Here is a 23,370-nt window from a genome sequence, read left to right as displayed (position 1 = left end):
TGAAAGAAACTAAATGCAATGAGACGGTCACATGGACCTCCACAGAAACAGACATGGGATGGGATGATGGATGGGGATTGTATGGGGACCGACGGCCTGCAAAAGGGGGGGGGGGACCTGGCCTGCTGCCCAGTGCAGTGAGTGGGCGCAGAACCTTGAGGTGTGGGCGCGAGCGAGATGGGCGCTGGCACCGGGGTACGAACGCAAGCAGGAGCTTGCCTGAAGGACGGGAGCTTGGACCGCCCACAGTCCACGAATCTGGCAGTCTGTCCAGTGCTGAGAGCACGGGCAGTCACAAAACAGTCACGCACAGCAGGCGGGTCCCTGGACACAGTCCCTGCATTTTGCTGCAGCTGTCTTCTGTGGTGGGAAATGCATGCCTGCTGGGTGGGATCGAGTGGACATGCAGTGGGATTGGTGGCCCGTGCTGGCCCACTGCAGGTGGCTACGGGAAAGCAACGGGAGGCCCGGTCAGAGTTTTTGAGTTGGGCCGTGAACCTGGCTGGAACACTCAAGACACCCTTCGGTTCGAGCTTCGGTTTCGCTGAATATGATTATGACATACCTCGACACTTTCTGGATTCCGACGACCGGTTTCCACAACCGAGTGACGAAAGGGACCTGGGGCTGGGAGTGTGACGGGCCCCTTATCGCCTGCAGAACGGACAATCCTTCTATTTGATCGGCCGGTGTCCAGAAGCAGCGACGGCGCCGCAATGAAGCGCAATCATGGTTGCAGTATCGATGGGACCTTCATCGGACCCGACTGGCCGCCTGGAAAACTTTTTACTCTCTGCCCCGTCTCTGCCCCGTCTCTGCCCAGGGTGCTGGTGGATTACATCTCGAACTCGACAACACTTGCCGAGCGCTACACTTTTCAAGCTCGTACCAACGACCACTCGAGAGTTCCCGACATGGGCTGATCACCAACCGTTGAGGCCCGTCCGAGGAGGGTCGAGGAGGGTCACAGAGGGTCTGGAGCGACCAAGCAACGACTAAAATAAGCCCGATCGGGCGCTGAACCAGTCGCTCTGGTTGTCGCCAGCGGATCCTGGGCCAGAAGGGCAGTGTCCTCCAGTGTCGTGCTGCGCTGGGAAATTGACGCAGCGGAGGCCGGCGGAGGCCAGCGGAGCGCCGAGCTCCATCCAAGCTCTCTGCTCCCCAAGGAAGCCCCAAGCCCGGAACCGAAAGGATCCTCTCTCCCCCGCGGTGCACGGAACATCGAGATCCTTTCCCGACACGGTTCCTCTGCCGACACTATTTGACGGAGTATATCTCTACTGCCACTGCACTGGCCATGACGCACAACCTGGGTTGGCAAATACTGGACCGAGGCGGCCATGAGAGCAGCCTCAGCACTGCCATGTACTGTCTGGAACTCAGCAAACGGTCGAGTGGGAGAACAATGAGCGAGGTCTCTCTGTGTCTCTGTTGCGGTCCCCGTCTGGTTCCAGCGATCCGGACAAAATGAGACCCCCTGCAAGCCACCTGTGTCCGGGAACACTTCCAGTTGGCCGGATAAGGGCAATGAACTCCAGCGCAACTCCAGTGAAACTCCAGTAAACTCCAGAAACAGGGGTCCTGAGTGGGCGCCACGGTCAGGAACAGGTAAGGCTCTTCAGCGGTATCCCGGCTGATAGACAGGAACCGAAGCTCTTATGCAGGTACATGTAACCTCAGCAGGCCTCCTCGCACACCACCGGACCGTTGTGACACCTTGTCACCTTCTGGAAACACAAAATGCTCCGGAGAAAGATCCGAACCTGGGCCGGCCCTTTTCCGACTCGGTGCTGTTCAGCTTTCATCAAAAGAGAGACCCGGCACTTTGGTAATGCCAGAGAACACAGTTCCGCGAAAGCATGCACTCGCTCCAGCATGGAACGAAAAAACGATCGCCATCACGTTCGCCGTGAACTTGCATTCGCAGAGCATACAGTCTATCTCGGAGTCTAAAAACAGCAAACAATTGCTGTCACAGCAACTATCAGGGCAAACTGGCGGCGGCCGTTAGCAATTTATCCAACAGTTGAGCTTTCATACCCGCTCACCCTGTCCGCTTGCACAATCAATCAATCTGGCCAAACTACCGTGCCGTGTTTACACATGTAGGTATGTAGCGAAGGGTGGTGAAGCTATTGGGTGGATGGGCCACAATTGGTGGTGATTCCAGTCAAGCAATCCACCCCGACCGAATGCAACTGCAGTGCCGTGCATATCACCGCGTACTACAAATGTCCACAAAAACCACGATGTTCGCACGTGTGCAGCATGCGAGTGTTGCTGTGCCTCCTCCACCGCATCATGCACACACATCAGCACGTGTACAGCATATGCAAACAATGCACAACATGACGACCACCAAGACACCACAACCATTTCTTCGACTTCACATCACAACCTCATGTTCTCCCTCGCTTCGTCTCGCTTGTTGCGCTAATCCAAACACGGACAAAAAGTCCCCCAAAACACCGAGTTATGCCCATGTTGTCCATCGTCGAGTCCTCTCGTTTCGGATTCGGCTGTTTGACATAACTCGGGCCTATGTAGGTAGTGTGCACTGTACACCACCGGCTACGGATTCCATCTCTTGAGTCCGTCAAGAAACTTCGCTTGGCATACCCTCGTTTTGTCATGGTGTCTTTGTCAAGACCCATCTTAACCCATACCAGCCCATCACAGTCCACGACCCCAAGCGCGCGGCTCCAGCAGAGACCCAGACCTGACTCCTCCCTAATTTGAGTTTTTGCAAACACCATACCGTTTTCGACACGCACACATCAGCCCTTTGCCCGACTGGCTGTGCCCGGACATTATCTTAATCAAGGCAAAAAAAAGTGGAATGGACCGATAAGAAGCTTGCTAGGCGACCCAACGAAATCAGAACCGACGTGCTGGTACCCTAACGGACCTCATCCGTGCCATGCCCTGTACGCAAATCGTCTTTCTCGGGTGCGCCTTCCTGAAGAATGGAATCATCAAAAGGTTTTCTATCGACTTGGCATCACAGATCGGACATGTCATATTGAATCACCATCCCTTTTGGGCAGAACAAGACCTCTAGGCAGAAAGAGAAAAGGGTGCTCGTTTTCGGTTGGCGAGGAAAAGCAAAGTAAGTCGAGACAACTCATATGGGATACATGTCCAAATCACATCTCCCACTCACATCTCCCACTCACATCTCCCACTCACATCTTCCACTCACATCTCCCACTCACCTCTCCCACTCTCATTCACACACTCTCACTTCGCTCACAGTCTTCTGGTGTCCATCATCCCACCTCCCCTCCGGGACCGCGACCCTGGTGGGTACTGACCGGCGAAGACCCCGCGCGAGCCCTACCGACATTACGTGATTACGTTCCGCGTTCTGAAGGCCGAATGGAGCCCGAACGACATTACGTGCTTACTTGATTTCTTGAAAGTCACACATCTACCCAACACACCACCTCAATCGTGACTAGTGCTTCACCAAACCGGGTCGTGAACCCTTCCCCTCGTGTCCACCTCCCAAACTCATCAGGGCTCCCGGGGATCTGCGGAGGAAGCCCCGACTACATCTTTCAACCATTCGGGGCCTCTCCGTGTCTCCCGCTCTGCTTATTGTTCTTAACCTTCACCCCTTGCTCCATGTCAAACCCTCGCCTTGCCTAAATCACCGAGGATTCATAACAGAAGCCCAGTTGGAAGAGCAAAGACCAACAGTTCGTCGTCTTTCCCCTCTTCCCAGATGCTATGACTCCATGAGTAGTCCGTCCCATCAAACTGGTAACGGTGGACTTACATCGGTGGCAGGTGGATATAGAAGTTGACTGATCGGCGCTCCAAACTTCCTTCTTCAGTAAACCGGGGATATGGAATACCTTCTTTGGATCTGTGGGCATTATCTAAGAAACCCTTGCATGAAGATCGGTATTTCAACACGTGTTTTGCGAGAATATTCATTCCGCTTTTCTCTCTTCCACCTTCTTCCCTGTTGGCAATCACCATCATCATACCATACCCCTTGGCATTTCCTTATATCGTTTCGAAGCCTCACTTTTCTTGTTTTTGCCCTGTGTGTACGCAATAGTAAACGGCTTTCTCCGTGACATCATCTTTCTTCTCATCTATCATCCTTGCTACACTAGTAGTGTAGCTCTGTTGCTCATCAAATGGTAGCGTACCCCGACGGAACGAATCCGCCTCCCTACGTACCTTGATGCAGCAGCGTTGATGGAAAACGAGGATCTTCACCAACGGTATTAACGGCGTATGCCACTAACGTCCCTCTCAAAGCCTCGAAGTCTAGACCTTCCGGGACATACAATAGGGGTCCCCGACTTATGATGATGGGTAAAAGAAGCTATAAAAAGCTCGGATGGGGTATTTGTCTATGTTTTCCCTTGTACGTACCAACACTACCGATGAAGGCGTCAAACCTTAAAGTAGCTTTTACCCCCTCTCCTCTTGTTCACTCGTTCGTGGTCAAAGAAGGGTAGCATCCGTGCTTGCCGAAGTACGAGACCTTTTCGGTCGGTCGGGCGTTCGGACAAAAGTCTAACTGTTTGTTCACATGCCACGAACGTCGTTGATGGACATCAACAGACTCCGATCTACTAGGGTAACTAACTATTAAATCCTCTCTTTTCCCTTTATTTGAGACAAATCGCCCTGATTTGTCTTGATCATCTCGTGACCGTCAATCTGTTTCAAGAGTCGTTTTTTTGGGGCTGAATGTGTTCACTACTCCGGAGTTTACTCGTACGAACTCCGGGACAGGGCAAAAAATCATGCAACACCAAAATTCGTCAACACCAATCCAAAAAGTCCAACCGATATCTCTTGGAAATTGCCAGGGTAACTAACCCCAAGCTGGATAAAAAAAAAAAAAAGAAAAGAGAGCAAAAAAAAAGTCAAACCTCTCGGGTCCTAAGCGAGAGAGAGAGGGGAAACCAAAAAAAAAAAAAGAGCACGGACGGGATTCGACGATATATTAAAACGCGGAGTCGCGGGACAAAACACGGGCCGGGCGGGGCCGGGACGCGGGACGGACGGAACGGACGGAACGGGAGGGGATCAGAAAATACGGGGGAGCCGGGGAAAGGGTGAAATGGTGAAGGGAACCTGCCCGAACGAAGCGAGTGGCAAACTCAAGGGGCTCACACAGACCACCTAACCACCCGAGCGTGCGGAATGTTGGGATCATGCTGGTTTGGGAGGTTTGGTTTCTTGGAACACGGGACACAAACGGGAAATGATGCGATTTAATCTGGGATCGAGATATAAAACCAGGATCAAGAGGAAAAAAACACAACGAAGGCAAAGATGTGACTGAGCACCAAGTGGTTTTGTGGTTGGTGTTAGTATGTTTTATTTGACATTTGTTGCCTTTCATCTATCTACCCCTTTATCGTACGTATATGGATCTAACCTGACAGCTGTCTTGCCTTTTGTTTTGCCCAAAAGTAACCAGACGGCAACTACTCAGTTTAAAGGTAAACCAGGTAAGCTGCATCGAAACAGATCAACACTCGTTCTGTTACATGCGAGTCAATCAACCCAATGGAGGTGACGATGGTAAGTAAAGATGGGTGGGATTGATGATGACGATGGTAATAAAACGACACGAAAACACAACGCGCATACAACTCCGTCTCCTATCCATCCGTCCATCCATCCATAAACCTCTCTTAGTTCGCCGCCATCGCCAACCAATGTATGTAATATAATGCTTCGCAAGAGACACACAAGAGAAAACAATAGGCAAAAACGGGAACATTTGTTTCTATGCGACCAGAACCGAACCAAACCAACCGCACCAGACCGACCAACCGGACCAACCGGACCAAACGTTACTACGAGAAAGAATACACCTTGACCACTCCGTTTTAACCTTCATCTAAAATACCATCACGACATGCCGCCAACTATAACATTTGAGGGGCTTGACGACCGAGAAGGTCCTGACCAAGCCCGTATCGAAGAACGTACACCTTTGCAACCACAAGTGTAGTCTAGTTCACAACGCAGACCACCTCTTAGCCACTCCAAAAGAAAACGATGGTCCAACACACAAAGACCGCCAGAGAGGAACGAGAACGGATCCACAAATAATCAGCCATGCCAGATCGGATCCTACACCTCCAACAGGTGATCGTGATCCGTCTCCATTTCATGGCGGTGGTGGTGGTGGTCAGCCACCAGGTCAGCCGACGCTGCCGCCGCCCTTCTTCTCTCGTCCTCTTCATCGTCGTCGTGGACCAAGTCGATGAACATGTGATTGTCCGCCACGCCTTCGTCAGCAGGCGGGCCGATGCCCATAGGATCGTTCTCCGTCACCAGAGCGGATGCCGAGGGCCTCTTAGTTGCTGAACTGGCGCTACCCCAGATGGAGTCACGAAACTTGGCTCTGTTGGCATCCGCGTGGTCGTCGTTATCGTGATGATCGCGGAGTATCCGGTCTTCGATGCTGAGTGCCGGGCCAGATGCGCTGTTGTCTCCGTTAAAGTAGCGCGAGTGGTGGAGGGGTGAATGATGGGATAGCGAGCCGGCGCGCCCATTCAGGGTGTTGGAGGGTGACACCGAGTCTGGTCCACGCGAAGGGTGGGCGTGAGAACTGTTGGTCATCGACAAGCCCGGCGTTTGGGGTTGAGCTGATGACTGCCGAGAGAAGTAAGTGTGGCCGGGGCCGAACGGGTGCATACCGGGACCTGTACCGATGGCCACAGAATGAGCCTCGGCGTTTTGAGCTTTGCGCTTTAGGCTGTTCGCTCTCCCTCTAACATCTTCAGGCAAGTCGTCCGGATCTTGTACACCATGTTGTTGTAGCAACTTTTGGAGCTTTGTTGGCCGGGGTTTGCGAGTACTCTTGGACTGCTCCAGAATCGGGGGCGGCTCGGGCGCGACGGGATTCCATTTATGCAGTTCCTGTCGGAGATAATTGGTCTCGTATGCCAACAATATTTCAGCACCCTCGATTTTCCGGAGATAGAAACGTTGGTTCTCCGCATCGGCGGCGGTCGAAAAACCAGAGCACAGAGGCGAAATGTGTTTGCGGAAACGTTCAGCCATGTCGATGATATCCTTCAAGACCCCCTCCTCTTCTGGCCGGAACGGGAGGTTTGGTATCTCTTCATACCAAGCGATCAGATCTTCCAGCTTAGGCCGCGATGCGTCCCGAGGGATCTTGACGCGCCAATCGCAGATCGGGCAGGTGTACTTGTCGTCCTCCTTTACTTTACCACGGGCAATCTTCAAACACTTGCCATGATACCACTCATGGCACTGCTCGCACTCGATCATCATACCCGCTTCCACACGGCGGCAGATGCAAAACACTTGTCTCGAGCCACTTTCATCTTCGTTGTCCGAGGAGTCATGTTCCCCATCCACACTGGGCTCCCTGGATGCTGGCTCAGCGGGTGATCTTGGCGTGTCCTCGACAGTGTTGAAACACCACTTATTTCGATCAAGGACGTAGTCCATGTGGCTCTTGAGAATGTGCAATGGGGCGTTACTTTTGCCAAAAAGCTTCTTTCCCTTGCGCATCCAGTCTTCATGGCGCTTTTGTTCCTTCTCAAGGTCGAGCGTGCCGGGAGGTTTTGCCTGCAGTTCTTCGACCTTTCTCATCACCTCGGCAACCTCATTATACTTGGGTCTTTGAGTATAATCTGGATCTGCGGAGCGGTTGTTCAGGTCGATGATCTGGCGTTGGGCCTCACGTTGTTTGTATAGTATCTGGTCGACCATATCCAGCGTCCCCTTGGAAATTGGCAGGTTGGCGTTTTGTGCTTGTATCGACAGGGAGTCAAGTTGCGAATAGTTCACAACATCGGCGTTGATCAGCTCCCTGGCCTTCTTTTCCCATTCTCGACCCTTTTCAAGCTTTTCCTCCAAGTATTTGATGTTATCCTCGTATATTTGGATACCGAGGCGCTTTCCCTCGTCTACCAACTCTTGCGCCTCATCGAGGGTCATGAACTTGGATCGACTTTCCCGGGCTTTTTCGTCCCATCTGAGTCGCTCCAGCGCGCTGTAGAGCTTTTCTACCTCGGGAATGTCGACATTGAAATTCTGGCCTTCCTCAAGGAGCTCTTCGACAGAACTAATTGGCTGAAGGTCTCGTGGGAGATCCAACATCTTCTTTGCACTTTCCTGGAACGCTTTGATCGCCTCGGCTCGCTCCCGTAATTGTTGAATCTCGGGGCATTCGAACCCGATCATCTCCGCTTCGTCAAGGAGACGATGGATGTTGGCAACGTTGCGCATTTCCCGCTCCTTTTGATCGTGCTCAGCGTTTCCGACGGACTTTCGGACGCCGACTGGCCAAGCCTTTTCGCTTTTTCGGCGATTCTGCTGTTTGCGGATAGTGTAATTAGTCGCCTCTTCTACCCAGTGGTTACAGCGATCGACGAAAAGTTTGAGAGTGGAAAGCGATGGCAACTCGTAGGGAATCTTCTCGCCTTCGCTTAGCAGATTGCGTAGCGCCTTGAGTGACGGTTTCGCTTCGTCGTCGAGGAGTCTTTGATATTTCTCCTCCCATGCCTCCGGCACATTGGCCTTGTCAGTGACCCTCTTAAGGGTAGATGCCATGACCTCATCGGATTTCCGATAGTACAGGGCGTGTTCTTTGCCTAAAAAGCGGTCTGATTCCTGAGCATCGCAGCATTTGTGGCTTCCAGCGTGTAGTAAGCATAGTACCATGCCCGTCTTCAGGCATACAAACCGGGAGAGGTAGGTATACGCCTTGCAGTAGAAACAGGCGTACTCATCTTCGGGCACGTCCACATCATTGATGGCAAACTGGATCGGGCACTTCTCGTTCGTTTCTCCATTAAAAACGCAGGGATGGTGCGGAGACGGATGTTTTGCGTCGAGATGCGTGGCGATAAAGTCATGCTTACCGATGAACTCTCTACGCTGCGTCATCTCCCGCTGATGGATCCTGTCGAGAGCAGGGGCGAGCCACTTCGCTGTTTGGATCGTCAACCCGGTACCAGTAATTCCATCTGCTGCGGCCCATAATAGCTCGTCATGAGAAAAGCATGGTTGCCGTCGGAATGTCTGAAGCCGCTCCACTCCAGCAAGACCGAATGGCTCCCAGTCATTAGGGGCAAAATTGACGGCTTCGTTGAAGTTGAAGCCATGGTTGAAGCCCGCGTGGTAGGCCTGTGGGAAGGTGATAACGAGCTGACCGGCCCGTTGATCCAGGGCATATACACGCACGCCTGCCTTTTTGAGTTGTTCGGGCGTGAGCAAAGTGACTAACTGGAATAGGAGATCCGGTTGCGTCTCAAACAGCTCCGGAACCGCTTCGCGCATCGCGGCCTCAAACTTCTCAGCATCCTCGCCGGGGATGCCATACCAGGTCTTTGTTGCGCCAAAATGCTGGTAGTTGGCAGAGTACGCATAGTGATCTTCGTTGTGCCAACAAAAGGTGGAGAAGATCATGCCCACGTATACCCAAGGTACCGTCATGCCGGAGATGTCGGTCTTGATGTATCTAAAGAGGCTTTCTGGATGAAGAGGCAGAAGATTGAGGTTCCAAGGCTCGGTTGAGTAGGGATTGTTGGGGTTCTTCTCCACCGTTGGGAACCCAGAGCCGTGTGTCGTGCAATGGATATCTGCGCCATACTCGACTTCGACGGTCTCCTCCAGATCTGCGACCAGGCGCCAGAACTCACGCTCAACATCATCCTCGGTAACCGGACGATGACAATTGAGAACTGGATCGAAAGGCATCTTGTTTTCGAAGTAGCCTTGCTTAAAGTCGGCAGCCTTCTCTTGGAACTGCTTAAGCGAATAGAGACCGCCCTCTTCGAAGCCAAACTGGCCGTCTCCGACGAGACACCTCGGGCAGTTCCATTCATTCTCCGGTTTGGTCTTGAGAGGAGGGTCCAGGCACGAGCCATGGTAGTGATTGTCGCAGGACTCGCAAACCAGCATGAATGAGCTCTCCTCGCTACCTTTGCCACATTGCTCACAATTCTACCACAGTGTCAGTAGGAGTACCCATTCAGACGTTGATATAAGACCTACCTCTCCCGAACTCGAGTCCTCTCTTGGAATTCTGGGTGCGGAAGGACGAAAGAGCGACATGTGTGAACCAGCCACTGTTGGTACCGAATCTGTCATAGAGGTCAGGTTAGCATATGTGAGCCAGGAAGTGTCCTGAACTTGGAGCACAAAGTTCAAGCGAAATGAGAACGGTATTGTTGCTTCGAAAACAATGAGACTGGTTGCAGCACCATATGCCTCGGCTCGCGAACGTTAACATGTCTGAAGGTGGGGGAAAAAAATAGGACCTACCCTTCTTGAGCCTCTTGCTACGACGACTGCCTGCTTCTCCATCGTCCTTGTCTACTGAACTTTCCTTCTTAGCGGAATCCGACACACTATCGAAGCTTAGTTGCCGCTTCAGTGAAGACGAGCCAGCTGCTGATGGTCGAATTTCAGGGGTATTCTTGGCGGAAGACAGCGGGGTGATGGCTTCTGATGCCGGGGCCAGCGGACGGTTTATACTCGTAAATCCGGAATTGATTGCCGTGAAGCCTCCAGTGTTGATGGCTGTGAAGCCACTTTTGACCGGTGGCGCTGGTATCGACGGGGCGTCTATCATGGTAACATCCCGATCAGAATCCCTGGCATGCCCGTTTACTGCTGCCTCCATGGGGTGCCGAGATGGAGATTCACCGCGGAGGTCTGATGGGGTCTGGGCATTTGATCGCTTCATAGGGCTCGGGGCCGGGCTGGGTGTTAGAGGCCCGCCATATTCCAGCTCGAGTTGCTGATGAACGCCAGGCTTTGCGACTCGCAGGTAGTCTTCGTACGGACAAAGCCATTTTTGATACGAATTTTTCAGCGATGTCGAAAGAGACGACATGATCTTCCCGCTGTAGCCCAGGTCACGTCCGATTTCCGCCCATTTTTTCAGCTTGCACACCTTGTCGAACCCTCCCCTGGCTTCAACGGCTTTTTTTAACCGAAACAAATCGAGCGGCTTTTTGTCCACATACGGAAGTCGCGTGAGGTTGTTCCCGTGTTGTCTGTGAAATTTTTGAAGGGCGTCGATATAGTTGATATTGGCGCGCGAGCTACCTTCGATCGAGTTAAGTTCCTGCTTGCGAGTGCGAAAGTGGAATCTCTGCAGTAGCATAGGTCAGCATTGTTCTGGAAGATTACGTGGTTGCAAATGGCATCACGGTTGTTGACGGGCGAGCGAGCGTACCTTGGTGTCAATTGCAAAGTCGGGGTTCCATGACTCGGGCGGAATGATCTTGCAGATACCGTATTTGCTGGCCTCTGGTGTGATTTTGCGAATGTACTCAAAGGGCTCCTTCCACTCCTCCTCGGTTGGGCAATAGGACGGTGCCTCTTCAAGACCGTGTGGTCGGTTCTTCTTCTTTGAGGGTTCTTTGCACGCGGTAGGCTGGCCGCGTCGCTCCACCGAATTCAAATCGAGGGGTTCGCTCTTCATGAAGCTCAGCGGAATCTGGGGTTTCGGAGGATGGTAGCCGTTCGAGTTGACTGGCGCCGTCTTGGACTTGCCGTTGCTGGAATGGGAGGTAACGGCAGGGGAGGCTCGCGCGCTTGCATTGTTGCTCGACGTTCCGGCAGCCGCCACAGGAACAGCAGACCCGCCTCCAGAGGGGGTGGACACCATGGCGGGTGGAGGCTTGTCTTGGAGGGCGAATTGATAATCACACAGGGCGAAGATCGGTGGTGGGTGGGCCGGGACGCAGCTGTAACGTATTGGTGTTTACGGAATCGGAGAGTCTCTGTCTTATCGAAATATCGGACGCATCGTAGGATAGAAGACTGGAGGCTGGTTTAGGGGAGAACGGTCGACAGCGCAGGACCGCGAAATGATTTGGCGCTACAGGGAGTTGTGAGTGAATTGAGGATGCGATATCCGGTTCTGCGCTGCTGCTGTTAGTTATGTGCAGGGTCCGCGCAGACGAAGGGCCGTGGGAAGTTGAGCGCAGATTTCCCAGGGAGCGAGCCTTGAGAAGCTGAAATTTGGAAGCCGGAAGGCGACTAAGAGTGTATATCGTTCGTGTGTGTGTCGCAGAAGGAAATGGAGATCGAACCTCGTCTGTGTTCCTCCACTACCTCGGTCTACCGTGTTAGGGTTGGCTGTTTGTACAGGCACTCCGCATGTATATAACGTGAGTGACAGCAGAGGCAACCTGGTTTGTTATTGGAAAAGGCGATTTGATCCGGGATCCGTCGGTGACAACCTGAAGGTTTGCCGTCTGAACTATTCAAGGTTGCGGTATCGGGTGGACAACTGGATGCGTTCGTAGTGAGGCTGGTTGGTGATTGTGAGAATAAGTGGATTGACCCGAAATGGTGGAATGGAGGGTTGGCCGAACAGAAGTCCAGATTGTTCGGAATTTGTTCTAGCCCAGACGAGTAGACTGGAGAGAAAGAGAGGGAGTTGGAAATGGAGACGGAGGCCAGGGCCAGGCGGAGACCGGAAGGGAGCAGAAGTGGAAGTGAAGGTGGAAGAGATGGACGGGACCTGGACGGCACGGGGCGATGTGAATGGTGAATGGGTAGAATGTGGTGTGAGGATGAGGTGTGTGGACGCCTCGACAGTGAACTGATTGATAGTAGCTGTCTAAAGTATACAGTTTTGAGGGTTGTAGGTGGGAATGGGGTTATCAGGGAGAGGGCATGTCAGTGGGCCCATTCCACTTGCACGGGCTGAGACTGGTTTGACGGGCGGCGGGAGACGGAAGACGTTCAAATCCAACAAGGACCCAAAGGCAAGGCGGCAGGCGTCGGGACGAAATGGGGAGGCGCAACTCTGCAGACATGATGCCGCCCATTCAGTCGCGGTCCTTCGGCATCTGGTGGGTCTCCACTAGACCCTTCTAGGCCAAGTACCTCTGTACATATCTTCCATATTCATCAATGTCATCGATCGACTCCGTTGAAGCACAACCACCAGAGTCGCACCTGGTATATTAAACCATCTACCTCAGCCACTCTTATATCAGTCGAGAGAAAGTGCGCTCGTGAAAATCGCATGTGCGGCTGAGGTCAATATTGACAGCCTTTCCGCCTTCTTTCTCTTGTCCCTGTTAAGACTGACCAGGGAGGTGGGTTGTCGTTGACTGGAAACTTCAATGCGCCAACATATCAAATGTATACCTGTCGATGTGTTATAACTTGAATCTTTCTTTCCTCCGCTTCATCTGGAAATTTCGGGGTGTCCATTCCCACTCTCCAAGTCTCATCCATCCGCCGCAAACAAAGTGTGCTCCTGCAAAAATTGTGTGGTGTTTGATCTCCTCGTCAAGATATTGGCAGGGGTGAAGGTCCGAGCTGCGGTGTAGGCATCAGTGCGCCATCCTGACTCCAATGCGTGATTGAAGATAAAGGAATCAGCATCGAGAGGTAATAGAAACACATATCTAATTCGTTTGAAGAGAAGGCAATTAATGGAATAAAAGAGCGGTGGGTGGTCAACGTGTATGCATCCGGAAACAAATACTCGTGCTTTCCATTGCTCGCTTTTGGAACCAATGAATCACCACACACTGGATGGCCATGCCCGCTGGAATAGCAAATATGGTCCGACGATTTAGTGCGCCCGTGGCCAACAAAGAAAACCAGTACCTAGTCTGGCACACGATCCTCTCAAAATCGCAACTGTTCAAATGATCATAAATGTATGAGTCTGCAGGTTGTTACAGAATCCTGAATCTGAGGGAAACCCATAGGGACTTGGTATACCTAGTGACCGAATGCGACAATGGGAATACCGCAAGCGGCCAAATGTGCATCGCAGTTCCAGGTGGCAGTCCAACTCGGGTTCAGTCGGAGCTAAATGTGGGAGGGAAAATCATGAAGAGACAACATCCCGTCATGGTCCATTGAACGAGAAAGAGGGGACGTGAGAGGGACTCGATGGACCCGGAAAAGCACTGATTGAACCGAAAAGACTCTGATATCAACAGGGGTTCGGTCGTCAGCCGTCGCACCGCCTTCCAATCAGAAAAGACTTGACGTTGGAAGAGAATGCCAAGGCCACCAGACTGGGGCGATTTCGCTGCGTTGGCGGGGCAGATCTTCTTGGACTCGTGGGCACAAGAAGTGTGTTGATTGTCCTCAGCTAGAGAAGAAAGGGAAAAGAAATGTGGAGGGCTAAAATACATGGTGGTGTGGGCTGGCTGGGCCCACGTGACAATGCCAGTGAAGGGGAGTGGGACAGACCCCACCACAACAGATCTGGATGACTCATCAGCAAACACGTGAAACCGCAACCGGCACCTCTCTTTCAACGCTCAGCTTCGAGCCTCTTCCCAACGACATCTGTGGCTCCCGTGGCTGTTTCTGTGGCTGGTTTGATGCTTTGCTTTGATCAACTTTGAGGCGATCAACTTGACATATCACGACACTCATGAAGATGGAGCCTCGTGGTAAGGGAATCAATCATCTCTGAAGTTTGAATTCTTTGGCCTACTAAAGGTACGCAATGTCGAGGAACTCACTGTCTTCGCTATCCTCCACGATCCTCTGAGACGTCGTCTTCACCTCTCGATTTCCTTTTGCATTTCTTTCCTCGGCATTGCTCCCCTTCTCATCGGCGGCCTTCCCTTTGCCCTTCACCTTCCCCTTCGCCGCTGCCCGTCGCCTCTTCTTCTTCTTCAGCAGCTTCTCTACCTCCGCCTGCCCCCTGATCCTCAATGTCAACTCCTTCATCATATCTCCCCAAAGAACCTCTCCGTGACACTTGAGACATTCCCCTTTAGTTGGAAGTATCTCGTCCCCTCTACCCATTCCCACCTTCTTTGCTTCTTGCTTCAGAAGACACCGACTCCAACAGTCAACATGTCCCACAGCCTCACAACTTGTCTTTGGGCAGATCGCATATAACCCCCTTCCCGCCGCCATGGCTTCCTTACAAACCACACAGTTCCCCTGCCTTTCAAACTCAAAAATCTCCTGCCCCTTGGCGACGTACTCCTTTATCGGCGTGTAATCGAGCGGTAAAGCATAGATACCATGTTTCTTTTCGTTTTGGGCGTCTTCGTCGTCGTCGTCGTCGTCGTTTCCATCACCACCGTCGATTCCCGGATCAAGAAGCTCTTCATCCACCCTCGCCCCTTGTGATGACGCCGTTGGACCCCCAAAATCCGTAACCACCGGTATCTTCAATCCTCCAAAAGCATTCTTCATACCAACCTTCTCCCAAACCCTCCAAACCTCCTCCTCAAAGAAATGCACCCTCAAAGGCCACCGCCCAAAACTCCTCACCCCCACCAACATCCGCAAACTCTCCATCACGCCCGTCAAGCTCTTCCTCGGCCTTTTGAGGTGTCCAGTTTTCCTCCTCCCCAGTCCCTTCACCGCCTCCGCCCTCTTTTCGGCAGGGATATGCAGCGACTTGTGCGGGTTGTTCAGCGCCCACTCGAATTTCAGCGCGGCGATCATGCTGGGAAACCCCGAAACCAGGCAGACCATGTCCCAAGGCCGGAGCGATTTCTTGGAGGTGCGGTAGGCGCCGCCCTTGGCGAGCCCGTTGTGTTGTGAGAGGCGCCGCGGTGGGTGAGGCGTGGAGCCGATGTAGAGAGAGGCGTGCCGGGGCTGGGAGCGGAGGATGTAGACCGTGTAGAGGGCGGGGATGGGTTTGGGTTGGAGTTGGGTGGTGGTTACCCTTTCCGTTTCCTTGAGTGGTAGCATGGTCGTCTAGTAGGTGAGGTTGTCGTGACGTTCAGCTTGTTGTCGTTCACTTTCAAGGCTTTTTGGATGCCTTCCCGATGAGTGATTCGTTTGTTGATATGTGATTAGGTAGGTATATGAACAAAGTGTCGCGTCAGTCAGGGCAGTTGCCAAGAAATACTGAATAATTGTTGATTGCGCCCATTAGGAATATGATTGTGGTATTTTCAAGGTGCAAAAAGCAAAGCACAACCAAGTTTGCATGAGATGAAAGGTGGTAACTGTAAAGAAGTGAAGTTGCCGTCTTTGTTTACAAGATGTTGTTTGTTCATGGCCGCAGTACCCGGAATGGCTGTCCAATCATTTCACGCCCTTGACCTCGCTGTACCCCCACTTAGCGGGTCCAAGCTTCATGAACCCCTGGCTGCTCTTTCTGGTATCCAGGATGAGATGTCGAACCATCTCACTGTTCATTCTTGCAGTAGTCCGAATTCGTAGCTCTATCGTGGCCGGTGGGGACTTTTGGGTATTATATTCTAATCTCATATGTGGGTTTTACTTGCCCATATCACCATAGTATCTCATCCATCTCCCAACACCTCTCAGAGCAGACCCTGCTTCTGCAAATCAAGATAGACCTTCTCCGGCATGACATTACCCTCAGCGTCCTCCATCTGCACGATCGAGCCCTCATCCACGTTGGTCTTTCTCGAGTCACCTTGAATCTTGTTCCAGAGCCTCACCGCCTCCTCTATAGACGTGATGTCTCGGAACAGATGTGTGTTTGTGATACCCAGACGCTTCAGGTTGGTGATGTGATTCGTCTCGTTGAAGTGCTTGTCAAAAGCACGCCGACCGCGGTAGACAAAGTTGCCACAGATCTCGCAGGGGAACTCTTGGCCCAGACCGTGCAACCTGTAGAGCCAGAAGGGAATCGGCTTTCCGTCCCAGGCCAATGGTAGCTTGAGTGGGTTGTAGATCTTATCGTCTCCCCCATCATCCTCGTCTTCCTCGGCCTCCTTAGCCTGCCTTTTGAACGTGGTGTTGTAGAGATTCTCCAGCTCTTGTTGCCTCTCGCGCTCCGTCATACCCTGTCTGCGTTCGACGTTCACCCTTGTGTCGTCCCGCTCCGTCTTCATGGCGCTAGCAAGCTTCTTGATACGGTACTCTCTCTCGGCGACCGCCCGCTCCTTGAGGCGATGTGCTAGCGGGACAGCCGAGCCGTTTGATGTACCATTGACCGAGTCTCCGTGAATCGCCGCCAACACCTCTGCGGCCTTGATGTGCTTCCTGCCGGTAAGATGGTTCTTGTAAACGTTTTCGTTCTTGAACTCCTTCTCGCATGCCTCGCACCAAACCGCCTCAGCGCTGCTCAGCGTCCGATTTGTTGCAGAGCCCTTGGCTGCCGGCTTCTCCTTCCGCCATCCTTCGATTTCATCCTTTTCCCAGGCCGAATCGAACTCCTTGTCCCAGCCACCAAACACCTTTTCGAGATTTTCGAGTGGTCGCGTGCGTCGGATGAAGGATTCCAGATACTCCATCAATTCGCCGAGGTACTTGAAATATTGGTCGGTTAACTTGTCAGCCCGCTTGACTCCACCATAACCGGGTTGGAAGTTGTCGAAAACTTCGAGATACTGCATGTATGGTAGTCGCTTCACATTGGGAAGGTTGAGATAGGATTCGTGGCTGGCGTGCAAATCGAAGAAGCGACCGTATGCCTCTTCACCCGAGAACATGCTTTCCACCAAAAATGGCTGGTCGTCGCTCTGTTTCCGCGGTCGGTACCAGTTCTCCGAGTTCTCGGCTTGCTCATTTGGGTATCGCGAGTGGTGTTCCTTAATGCTGGCTACTTGTTTGTAGAATTCCTCGAAGGGGTCGCCACTGCCAATCTGCAAAATTTCCTTGGAGCGCACTCCAGTCTTGTCCTCGTATAGGGGAAGAAGCTCACGGGACTGGTGTTGAATCTGGTCGAGGAGTTGGGACACCTCATGGTCGCGATTGAGACGTTCATGAATCTAAAGATGCGTCAGCACAGGGGGTCTTAAGAGACACGAATTGTCGCGTGGAACGACATACCTGTTTTGGCTCGTCGCGCATACGGTCCGCGATACCCTGCTCGAGGCGTTCGAGATCCTCGTGGATGTATCTCTGTTCTTCTAACAACATGGTGGCAAATTTTGCACCCTGAAAGTCCCCTAATTAATATGAAGTGAAAATGCGCGTAGAAGAGTCGGACTTGTCGCGCCAAATAAAGAATTGCGACTTGGAAAGCTAGGATGATTCCTAGAATAGAGGTTGTTGAGACGTGCTTTTCCGGCGCCACCAATTGCTTGGACGAAGTCCAGAAGAACAGCATAGGAAACACATCGCGGCAGGCAAAAAACTCCCGGCAACTCCTTGGCAAAATTTCGCCAACTGCCCTGTCAAAGATCCCCGCTGTTCCATCAAATAAGGTTGGCCGACGTTCTGCCGAAGCGGACCTTGGCGACTTTTTTTGACAGGAAAGCTCCACTCTAGTGCCGCCACACGTCCATCGCATCCATCGTCAATCACTGTCGCGCTTTGGTACAGTGGGCTGTTTTGTCTCCGGTGCAAACCATTTCCACGAAGTCGACACTCCATCATCATCGTCAACATCCGCACCCCCAACGTCCAACCTCGACCCCTACGCACCCCAGTGACCTATTCAATTCACCCACATTATCGCCCAACATGGCTGACGGCGGCATCGATCGCAAGGCCGATGAGAAGATTCAGTTCTCCACCTCCAAGGAGGTTACGGTTCATCCGACTTTCGAGTCGATGTCCCTGAAGGGTAAGTTTTGTCGCATCGCACCTTTCTCTGTTGTCGTGGTTCTGCTGATCTGACTGAAACTGACTGGTCTCGAAAACAGAGAGTCTCCTCCGTGGTATCTACGCCTATGGATATGAGTCCCCCTCCGCTGTCCAGTCCCGCGCCATCGTTCAGATCTGCAAGGGTCGCGACACCATCGCCCAGGCCCAGTCCGGTACCGGTAAAACAGCCACTTTCTCGATCAGTATGCTTCAGGTCATCGACACCGCCGTCCGCGAGACCCAGGCCCTCGTTCTTTCCCCGACCCGCGAACTTGCGACCCAGATTCAGAGCGTTGTGATGGCTTTGGGAGACTACATGAACGTCCAGTGCCATGCTTGCATTGGCGGCACCAACGTTGGAGAGGATATTCGCAAGCTCGACTATGGTCAACACATTGTCTCCGGTACTCCTGGTCGTGTTGCCGACATGATTCGCCGCCGTCATCTCCGCACCAGACACATCAAGATGCTGGTCCTCGACGAAGCCGATGAGCTCCTCAACCAGGGTTTCCGCGAGCAGATTTACGATGTGTACCGCTATCTTCCGCCTGCCACACAAGTCGTTGTCGTCTCTGCCACCCTCCCTTACGATGTGCTCGACATGACCACCAAGTTCATGACCGACCCCGTTCGTATCCTGGTCAAGCGTGATGAGTTGACCCTCGAGGGCCTGAAGCAGTACTTCATCGCTGTGGAGAAGGAGGATTGGAAGTTTGATACCCTCTGCGATCTCTACGATACCCTTACTATCACACAAGCCGTTATTTTCTGCAACACCCGCCGGAAGGTCGACTGGTTGACCGACAAGATGCGCGAAGCCAACTTCACCGTCAGCAGCATGCACGGTGATATGCCTCAGAAGGAGAGAGACAGCATTATGCAGGATTTCAGACAGGGCAACAGCAGAGTGCTCATTTCGACCGACGTGTGGGCCCGCGGTATCGATGTTCAGCAGGTCAGCTTGGTCATCAACTACGATCTCCCCAGCAACCGTGAAAACTACATCCATCGTATCGGTCGTTCCGGCAGATTCGGTCGCAAGGGTGTCGCGATCAACTTCGTTACTAGCGAGGACGTGCGCATCTTGCGTGATATCGAGTGTAAGTTTGAACAACTCAACCTCGGCATCTTGTTTCACTAACGAGAGATACAGTGTACTACTCGACCCAGATTGATGAGATGCCCATGAACGTTGCCGACCTTATTTCTTAAAGGGGCTAGCATGGGGTGTTTCAGGTGCAATTTAGTTCAAGATCAAAAGGAGCAGGTCGCGTCAAGCATTAGTTTGGTCACAAGAGGTGGCTTCAAGAGGACAAGACTGAAGTGGGAGGAAAGGGGCATGTCGGCGTTAAGGTACGGTAGCCTTCCACGATCCTGGCTCCTTGTACACATCTTGCTGACATATACGACAAGGACGCCTTACACAGGTTGGAAAACATATCTAGGCGTTAGCACTTAGCACGCGAACGAGATATCAACGAGACATAAAAGATTCCATGAAGTTCTTTATGTCAGTTTAATACCTAGCGTGCAGTTTAGTAAGCGATAGAAACACGCTCAGCCCCACCGGGCTTTATTTCGCATGTCTAAGGCTGAGTTGCATGACAGTTGTCTGACGTAGCACAAGTGGAACAATGGTGCTGTAACATGTCGTTACAATACAGGCAAGGAATTGCGCGCTAACTGGTCCATTGGTACGGTAATCAACGAAACGGAAATAAACCCGGCGATGTTGTCATCGTCAGAAGAGTGGGGACTTTGATGATCAAGTCAACATCAACCCGGGGGTCGCGAATTATAGTACTTAAGCTTTATGAGAGTTTCCAGCACATAAAAGGATTGGGACAACAAGTGTGCTCATTTTCACCTCACAGCGCAGACAAAACCTTCCTAACTCTTTGAGCACGTTTACCTAGCAAAAGGGTCAAAAAATGCCAGAAACCGTGACAGACATGTTGAGCCGCAGAGTCAAGGTACGATTAGACATGTTGCAACTCCCCTCATCTTCAATGTCACAACCCCCATGAATTTCACGTACCTACTCGTTGACACCCACCAAGCTCTCCAATGGCCTCTCCATTCCCCAAATCCAACTCGGCCTCTACATGATGTCCGGCCCCGAGACCACCCGCGCGGTCCGCTGGGCTCTCGGCGTCGGCTACCGCGGCTTCGACAGCGCCCAATGGTACTACAACGAGCGCGAAGCCGGCCAAGCCATCCTCTCCTTCTTGTCCTCACCCGAAAACACCGCCGGTCTCACCCGCGAGGACGTCCACTTCACCAGCAAGCTGCGCGACAACAGCACCAACTATGACGCCGTGCGCGCTAGCATCCGCAAGTCGGTCAAGGAGTGCGGCCTAGGCTACATCGACCTGTTCCTCCTGCACAGCCCGCTCGGCGGCCGCGAAGCGCGGTTGACCAGCTGGAAAGCGGTCGAGGACGCGGTGCTCGCGGGCGAGGTCAAGATGGCGGGCGTCTCGAACTACGGCGTCAAGCACATCGAGGAGCTGATGGCTGCTCAGCCAAAGGTGGAGCCGGTCGTGAACCAGATCGAGTGTCACCCGTTTAACACGCAGACGGAGATCAGAGCCGCGTGCGAGAAGTACGGGATCGTGATCGAGGCGTACGCGCCGCTGGCGAGGGGGATGCGCATGAGGCATCCCACGCTGGGGCAAGTGGCGAAGAAGTATGGGGTTACGCCCGCGCAGGTGTTGGTGAGGTGGTCGGTGCAGAAGGGGTTCGTGACGTTGCCGAAGAGCACGAAGAAGGAGAGGTTGGTGGAGAATGCGGATGTGGGTGGGTTTGAGTTGGCTGAGGAGGATATGAAGAGGTTGGATGGGTTGGATGAGAAGTTGGTTACTGATTGGTGAGGTTCCCCTTCTCTCAGATATTAAGTGATGTGCTGACTTACTGACGCTTGACGGTGTTTAGGGACCCTACTGATGCGGACTAGATGTTATCAGTTCGTGCTTACGCGTCCGCCCAGGTATCTTTGGATCTACCAGATCTGGCGTCCCCCTGAACTCAATGTTAGGGTCAGATTTGCAGATAGATTTACGAAAGTTCCGTATCTATCACTTGTTCCAACAAACCGTGCATAAAGAAGAGGCACATGCAATTCGTCCTTCATTATCACATTAATACACAAACCGTGTGCGCCCAAAGGCTCCGAGTTATCCTGGAGGCACTGATTCTTCCCCACACCATATCTCCCTGTCTTCTTGCTTGAGGTGGTGGTAAGACCCTGGTTCTATTCAAGAGCCGCAAGTTGACCGAGTCTCCTCCGAGGTGGATCCCTCCTGGTCTAGATTCTCACTTACCTATTGTGTAGGTAGCAATTGATCGCGGAAAAAGAGATCCATATCAAGGAAACAGACGGTCGGCTTACGCCGTCACTAAGAATGTATCAACCCGCCAAGCCCGACCTTCATTGCCGACATATCACCGCCAGGGGATCATGAATTTCGTCTGGGCATTGATACGAGTCGAGAAGGAGGCCTTCGTGCATTTTCAGCCCACATCTGGCACCGTTCACAGACCTGAATAATGGATGCATACCTACCTTCGGCAACGGTACTAAGCTTACAGGTATCTTTTGTGATATTGAAAGGCTTTCCACATGAGCGGTGAAGATCACCCAGAATCTAGGCGGCTTTGGGCAAAAGAGGAAGGTGATTCAATGCTCTGGGCGGGACAGTAACCTGTTTCACCAGCTTACGATGCCGTGTACCACAAAAAAACGCACGGAGTGTGGTTGATCTTACCTAAACCCCGACTCCCAAAAATAAAGCCCTGTTTGAATAAGGCGCTGACAAAAAAACCAGGTTCCAAAAATGATCAGTCAGGCCACTCCACGAGCTGCTATCAACGTTCAAGCTAGTCGGGAGAGCCGGTGTGGCAGCACTCATCATCTGCTTCCAAACTCTTATTCAGTGATGTGAGAAATGAAGCGCATACACGCATGAAGAACGACGAATGGATTGTTTGGTTGGGTATCATTATTGTCCGCAACATTCGCTGGATCTGGTACGATACATCCTCATCCCTCTGGCCGACCGAGGTAGTTTCAACGTTCACGATGCAGTGAAACGTTGTAGGAACTCAGCTTGTCGGATTAAGACCGGATGGATTAAGTCACCCGAAGCTACGGTGAAATTTTCTAGTGTGATGCAGTAGCGCTCTTTCAAGCCTTGCCGCCATAACTGGGGCCCCGCAGATAAGTTACATCGTCACCACCAGAACTGTTCGATGTCCTACCAGATCTTCCGAGATTTTGGGAGTTTGAATGCGTCTCCATCACGCACAGTGAGCCTCATTGGTTATCAAACGCCATGTGGTTGCATTCTCCCAGTTTCTGGCCTCGAATGATCCGGAGATATGGCTCCCTTGTCTCTCTGTCTTCCCCTGATCCGCGCCAGTTCTGGACCTTTAACTCTGGCCTGCGGTCAAGACTGGAGCATGGTGTTATCTCGGACAACTCATGGTGGTCCACAATCACACAAGTTCCAAACTCCAAAAAGATTTCCACTTCCCCGCAAGCTCGAACTCCATCAAACCCCAGAGCCCCCATAACGGTCTGGACTTTGGCCGTCAGCGCTTTCAGTGGCTGGGTTGAGGTGGATTGGTGAAAAGCCTCTGCGGGGCCGCTGCGGGAAGCGGTCCCCTGAAGAAAACATGAAATACCATTGGGCCGGCTGGCCTGGGGAACCACTAGGGGGAACCACGAGCACATGTTATCCCTGTCTTCCCCAGAGTCTTTCCCCAGACTCCAGAGTGCCGTTCGAGTGCCCAGGCCCGAGCCAGGTTCTCCTCACTTATTGATCAACCGCCAAGTCCTGTTGGTGCCAAAGCTTGAAAGATATCAAGCAACTGTCAAAGCAA

At 52.4% G+C, this 23,370-nt stretch overlaps 6 protein-coding genes across 6 annotated transcripts; 2 read left to right on the top strand and 4 right to left on the bottom strand.

The window, feature by feature from the left end:
* Window positions 1–5,936: 5,936 nt before the first annotated feature.
* Window positions 5,937–12,121, bottom strand: B0H65DRAFT_112895 (PLU-1-like protein-domain-containing protein). Its single transcript, XM_062820602.1, has 4 exons — window positions 11,207–12,121; window positions 10,288–11,122; window positions 10,018–10,106; window positions 5,937–9,966 (listed from the first exon to the last, which is right to left on the bottom strand). The coding sequence occupies exons 1-4, from the start codon at window positions 11,639–11,641 to the stop codon at window positions 6,115–6,117; spliced, it is 5,211 nt and encodes a 1,736-aa protein (XP_062684569.1). The 5' UTR covers window positions 11,642–12,121; the 3' UTR covers window positions 5,937–6,114.
* Window positions 12,122–13,086: 965 nt separating this feature from the next.
* B0H65DRAFT_112879 (uncharacterized protein) lies at window positions 13,087–13,864 on the bottom strand. Its single transcript, XM_062820601.1, has 2 exons — window positions 13,723–13,864; window positions 13,087–13,311 (listed from the first exon to the last, which is right to left on the bottom strand). Exons 1-2 carry the CDS (start codon window positions 13,770–13,772, stop codon window positions 13,149–13,151), a joined length of 213 nt encoding a protein of 70 aa, XP_062684568.1. The 5' UTR covers window positions 13,773–13,864; the 3' UTR covers window positions 13,087–13,148.
* A 541-nt stretch (window positions 13,865–14,405) lies between these two features.
* Window positions 14,406–15,795, bottom strand: B0H65DRAFT_112825 (uncharacterized protein). The gene has a single exon (XM_062820600.1). The coding sequence runs from the start codon at window positions 15,670–15,672 to the stop codon at window positions 14,452–14,454; it is 1,221 nt and encodes a 406-aa protein (XP_062684567.1). The 5' UTR covers window positions 15,673–15,795; the 3' UTR covers window positions 14,406–14,451.
* Window positions 15,796–15,968: 173 nt separating this feature from the next.
* On the bottom strand, window positions 15,969–17,973 carry B0H65DRAFT_457339 (uncharacterized protein). Its single transcript, XM_062826351.1, has 2 exons — window positions 17,731–17,973; window positions 15,969–17,669 (listed from the first exon to the last, which is right to left on the bottom strand). Exons 1-2 carry the CDS (start codon window positions 17,818–17,820, stop codon window positions 16,254–16,256), a joined length of 1,506 nt encoding a protein of 501 aa, XP_062684566.1. The 5' UTR covers window positions 17,821–17,973; the 3' UTR covers window positions 15,969–16,253.
* Window positions 17,974–18,366: 393 nt separating this feature from the next.
* B0H65DRAFT_440189 (eukaryotic initiation factor 4A-12) lies at window positions 18,367–20,009 on the top strand (the record flags this gene model as incomplete). Its single annotated transcript, XM_062825468.1, has 3 exons — window positions 18,367–18,469; window positions 18,549–19,589; window positions 19,981–20,009. 3 exons carry the CDS (start codon window positions 18,367–18,369, stop codon window positions 20,007–20,009), a joined length of 1,173 nt encoding a protein of 390 aa, XP_062684565.1.
* Window positions 20,010–20,420: 411 nt separating this feature from the next.
* B0H65DRAFT_421446 (NADP-dependent oxidoreductase domain-containing protein) lies at window positions 20,421–21,359 on the top strand (the record flags this gene model as incomplete). The annotated part of the gene is made up of 2 exons (XM_062824342.1): window positions 20,421–20,462; window positions 20,550–21,359. 2 exons carry the CDS (start codon window positions 20,421–20,423, stop codon window positions 21,357–21,359), a joined length of 852 nt encoding a protein of 283 aa, XP_062684564.1.
* Window positions 21,360–23,370: the final 2,011 nt, after the last annotated feature.

The sequence above is a fragment of the Neurospora tetraspora genome, assembly GCF_033439725.1.
Source record: "Neurospora tetraspora strain CBS 560.94 chromosome Unknown B0H65scaffold_2, whole genome shotgun sequence".
NCBI classification, from domain to species: domain Eukaryota; kingdom Fungi; phylum Ascomycota; class Sordariomycetes; order Sordariales; family Sordariaceae; genus Neurospora; species Neurospora tetraspora.
This window is presented reverse-complemented; position numbering and strand designations above follow the sequence as displayed.

Bases quoted from the DNA above. Each gene is read 5' to 3' on its own strand.
- B0H65DRAFT_112895 (XM_062820602.1), bottom strand. From the start codon at position 11,641: ATGGTGTCCACCCCCTCTGGAGGCGGGTCTGCTGTTCCTGTGGCGGCT. The intron at 10,107-10,287 runs GTAGGTCCTATT...CCTCTATGACAG, and splicing joins TAGCAAGAGGCTCAAGAAGG to ATTCGGTACCAACAGTGGCT. The intron at 9,967-10,017 runs GTAGGTCTTATA...ACACTGTGGTAG, and splicing joins AGGACTCGAGTTCGGGAGAG to AATTGTGAGCAATGTGGCAA.
- B0H65DRAFT_112879 (XM_062820601.1), bottom strand. From the start codon at position 13,772: ATGCACATTTGGCCGCTTGCGGTATTCCCATTGTCGCATTCGGTCACT. The intron at 13,312-13,722 runs GTATACCAAGTC...CCTACACCGCAG, and splicing joins TTGTCGCATTCGGTCACTAG to CTCGGACCTTCACCCCTGCC.
- B0H65DRAFT_112825 (XM_062820600.1), bottom strand. From the start codon at position 15,672: ATGCTACCACTCAAGGAAACGGAAAGGGTAACCACCACCCAACTCCAA.
- B0H65DRAFT_457339 (XM_062826351.1), bottom strand. From the start codon at position 17,820: ATGTTGTTAGAAGAACAGAGATACATCCACGAGGATCTCGAACGCCTC. The intron at 17,670-17,730 runs GTATGTCGTTCC...ACGCATCTTTAG, and splicing joins TGCGCGACGAGCCAAAACAG to ATTCATGAACGTCTCAATCG.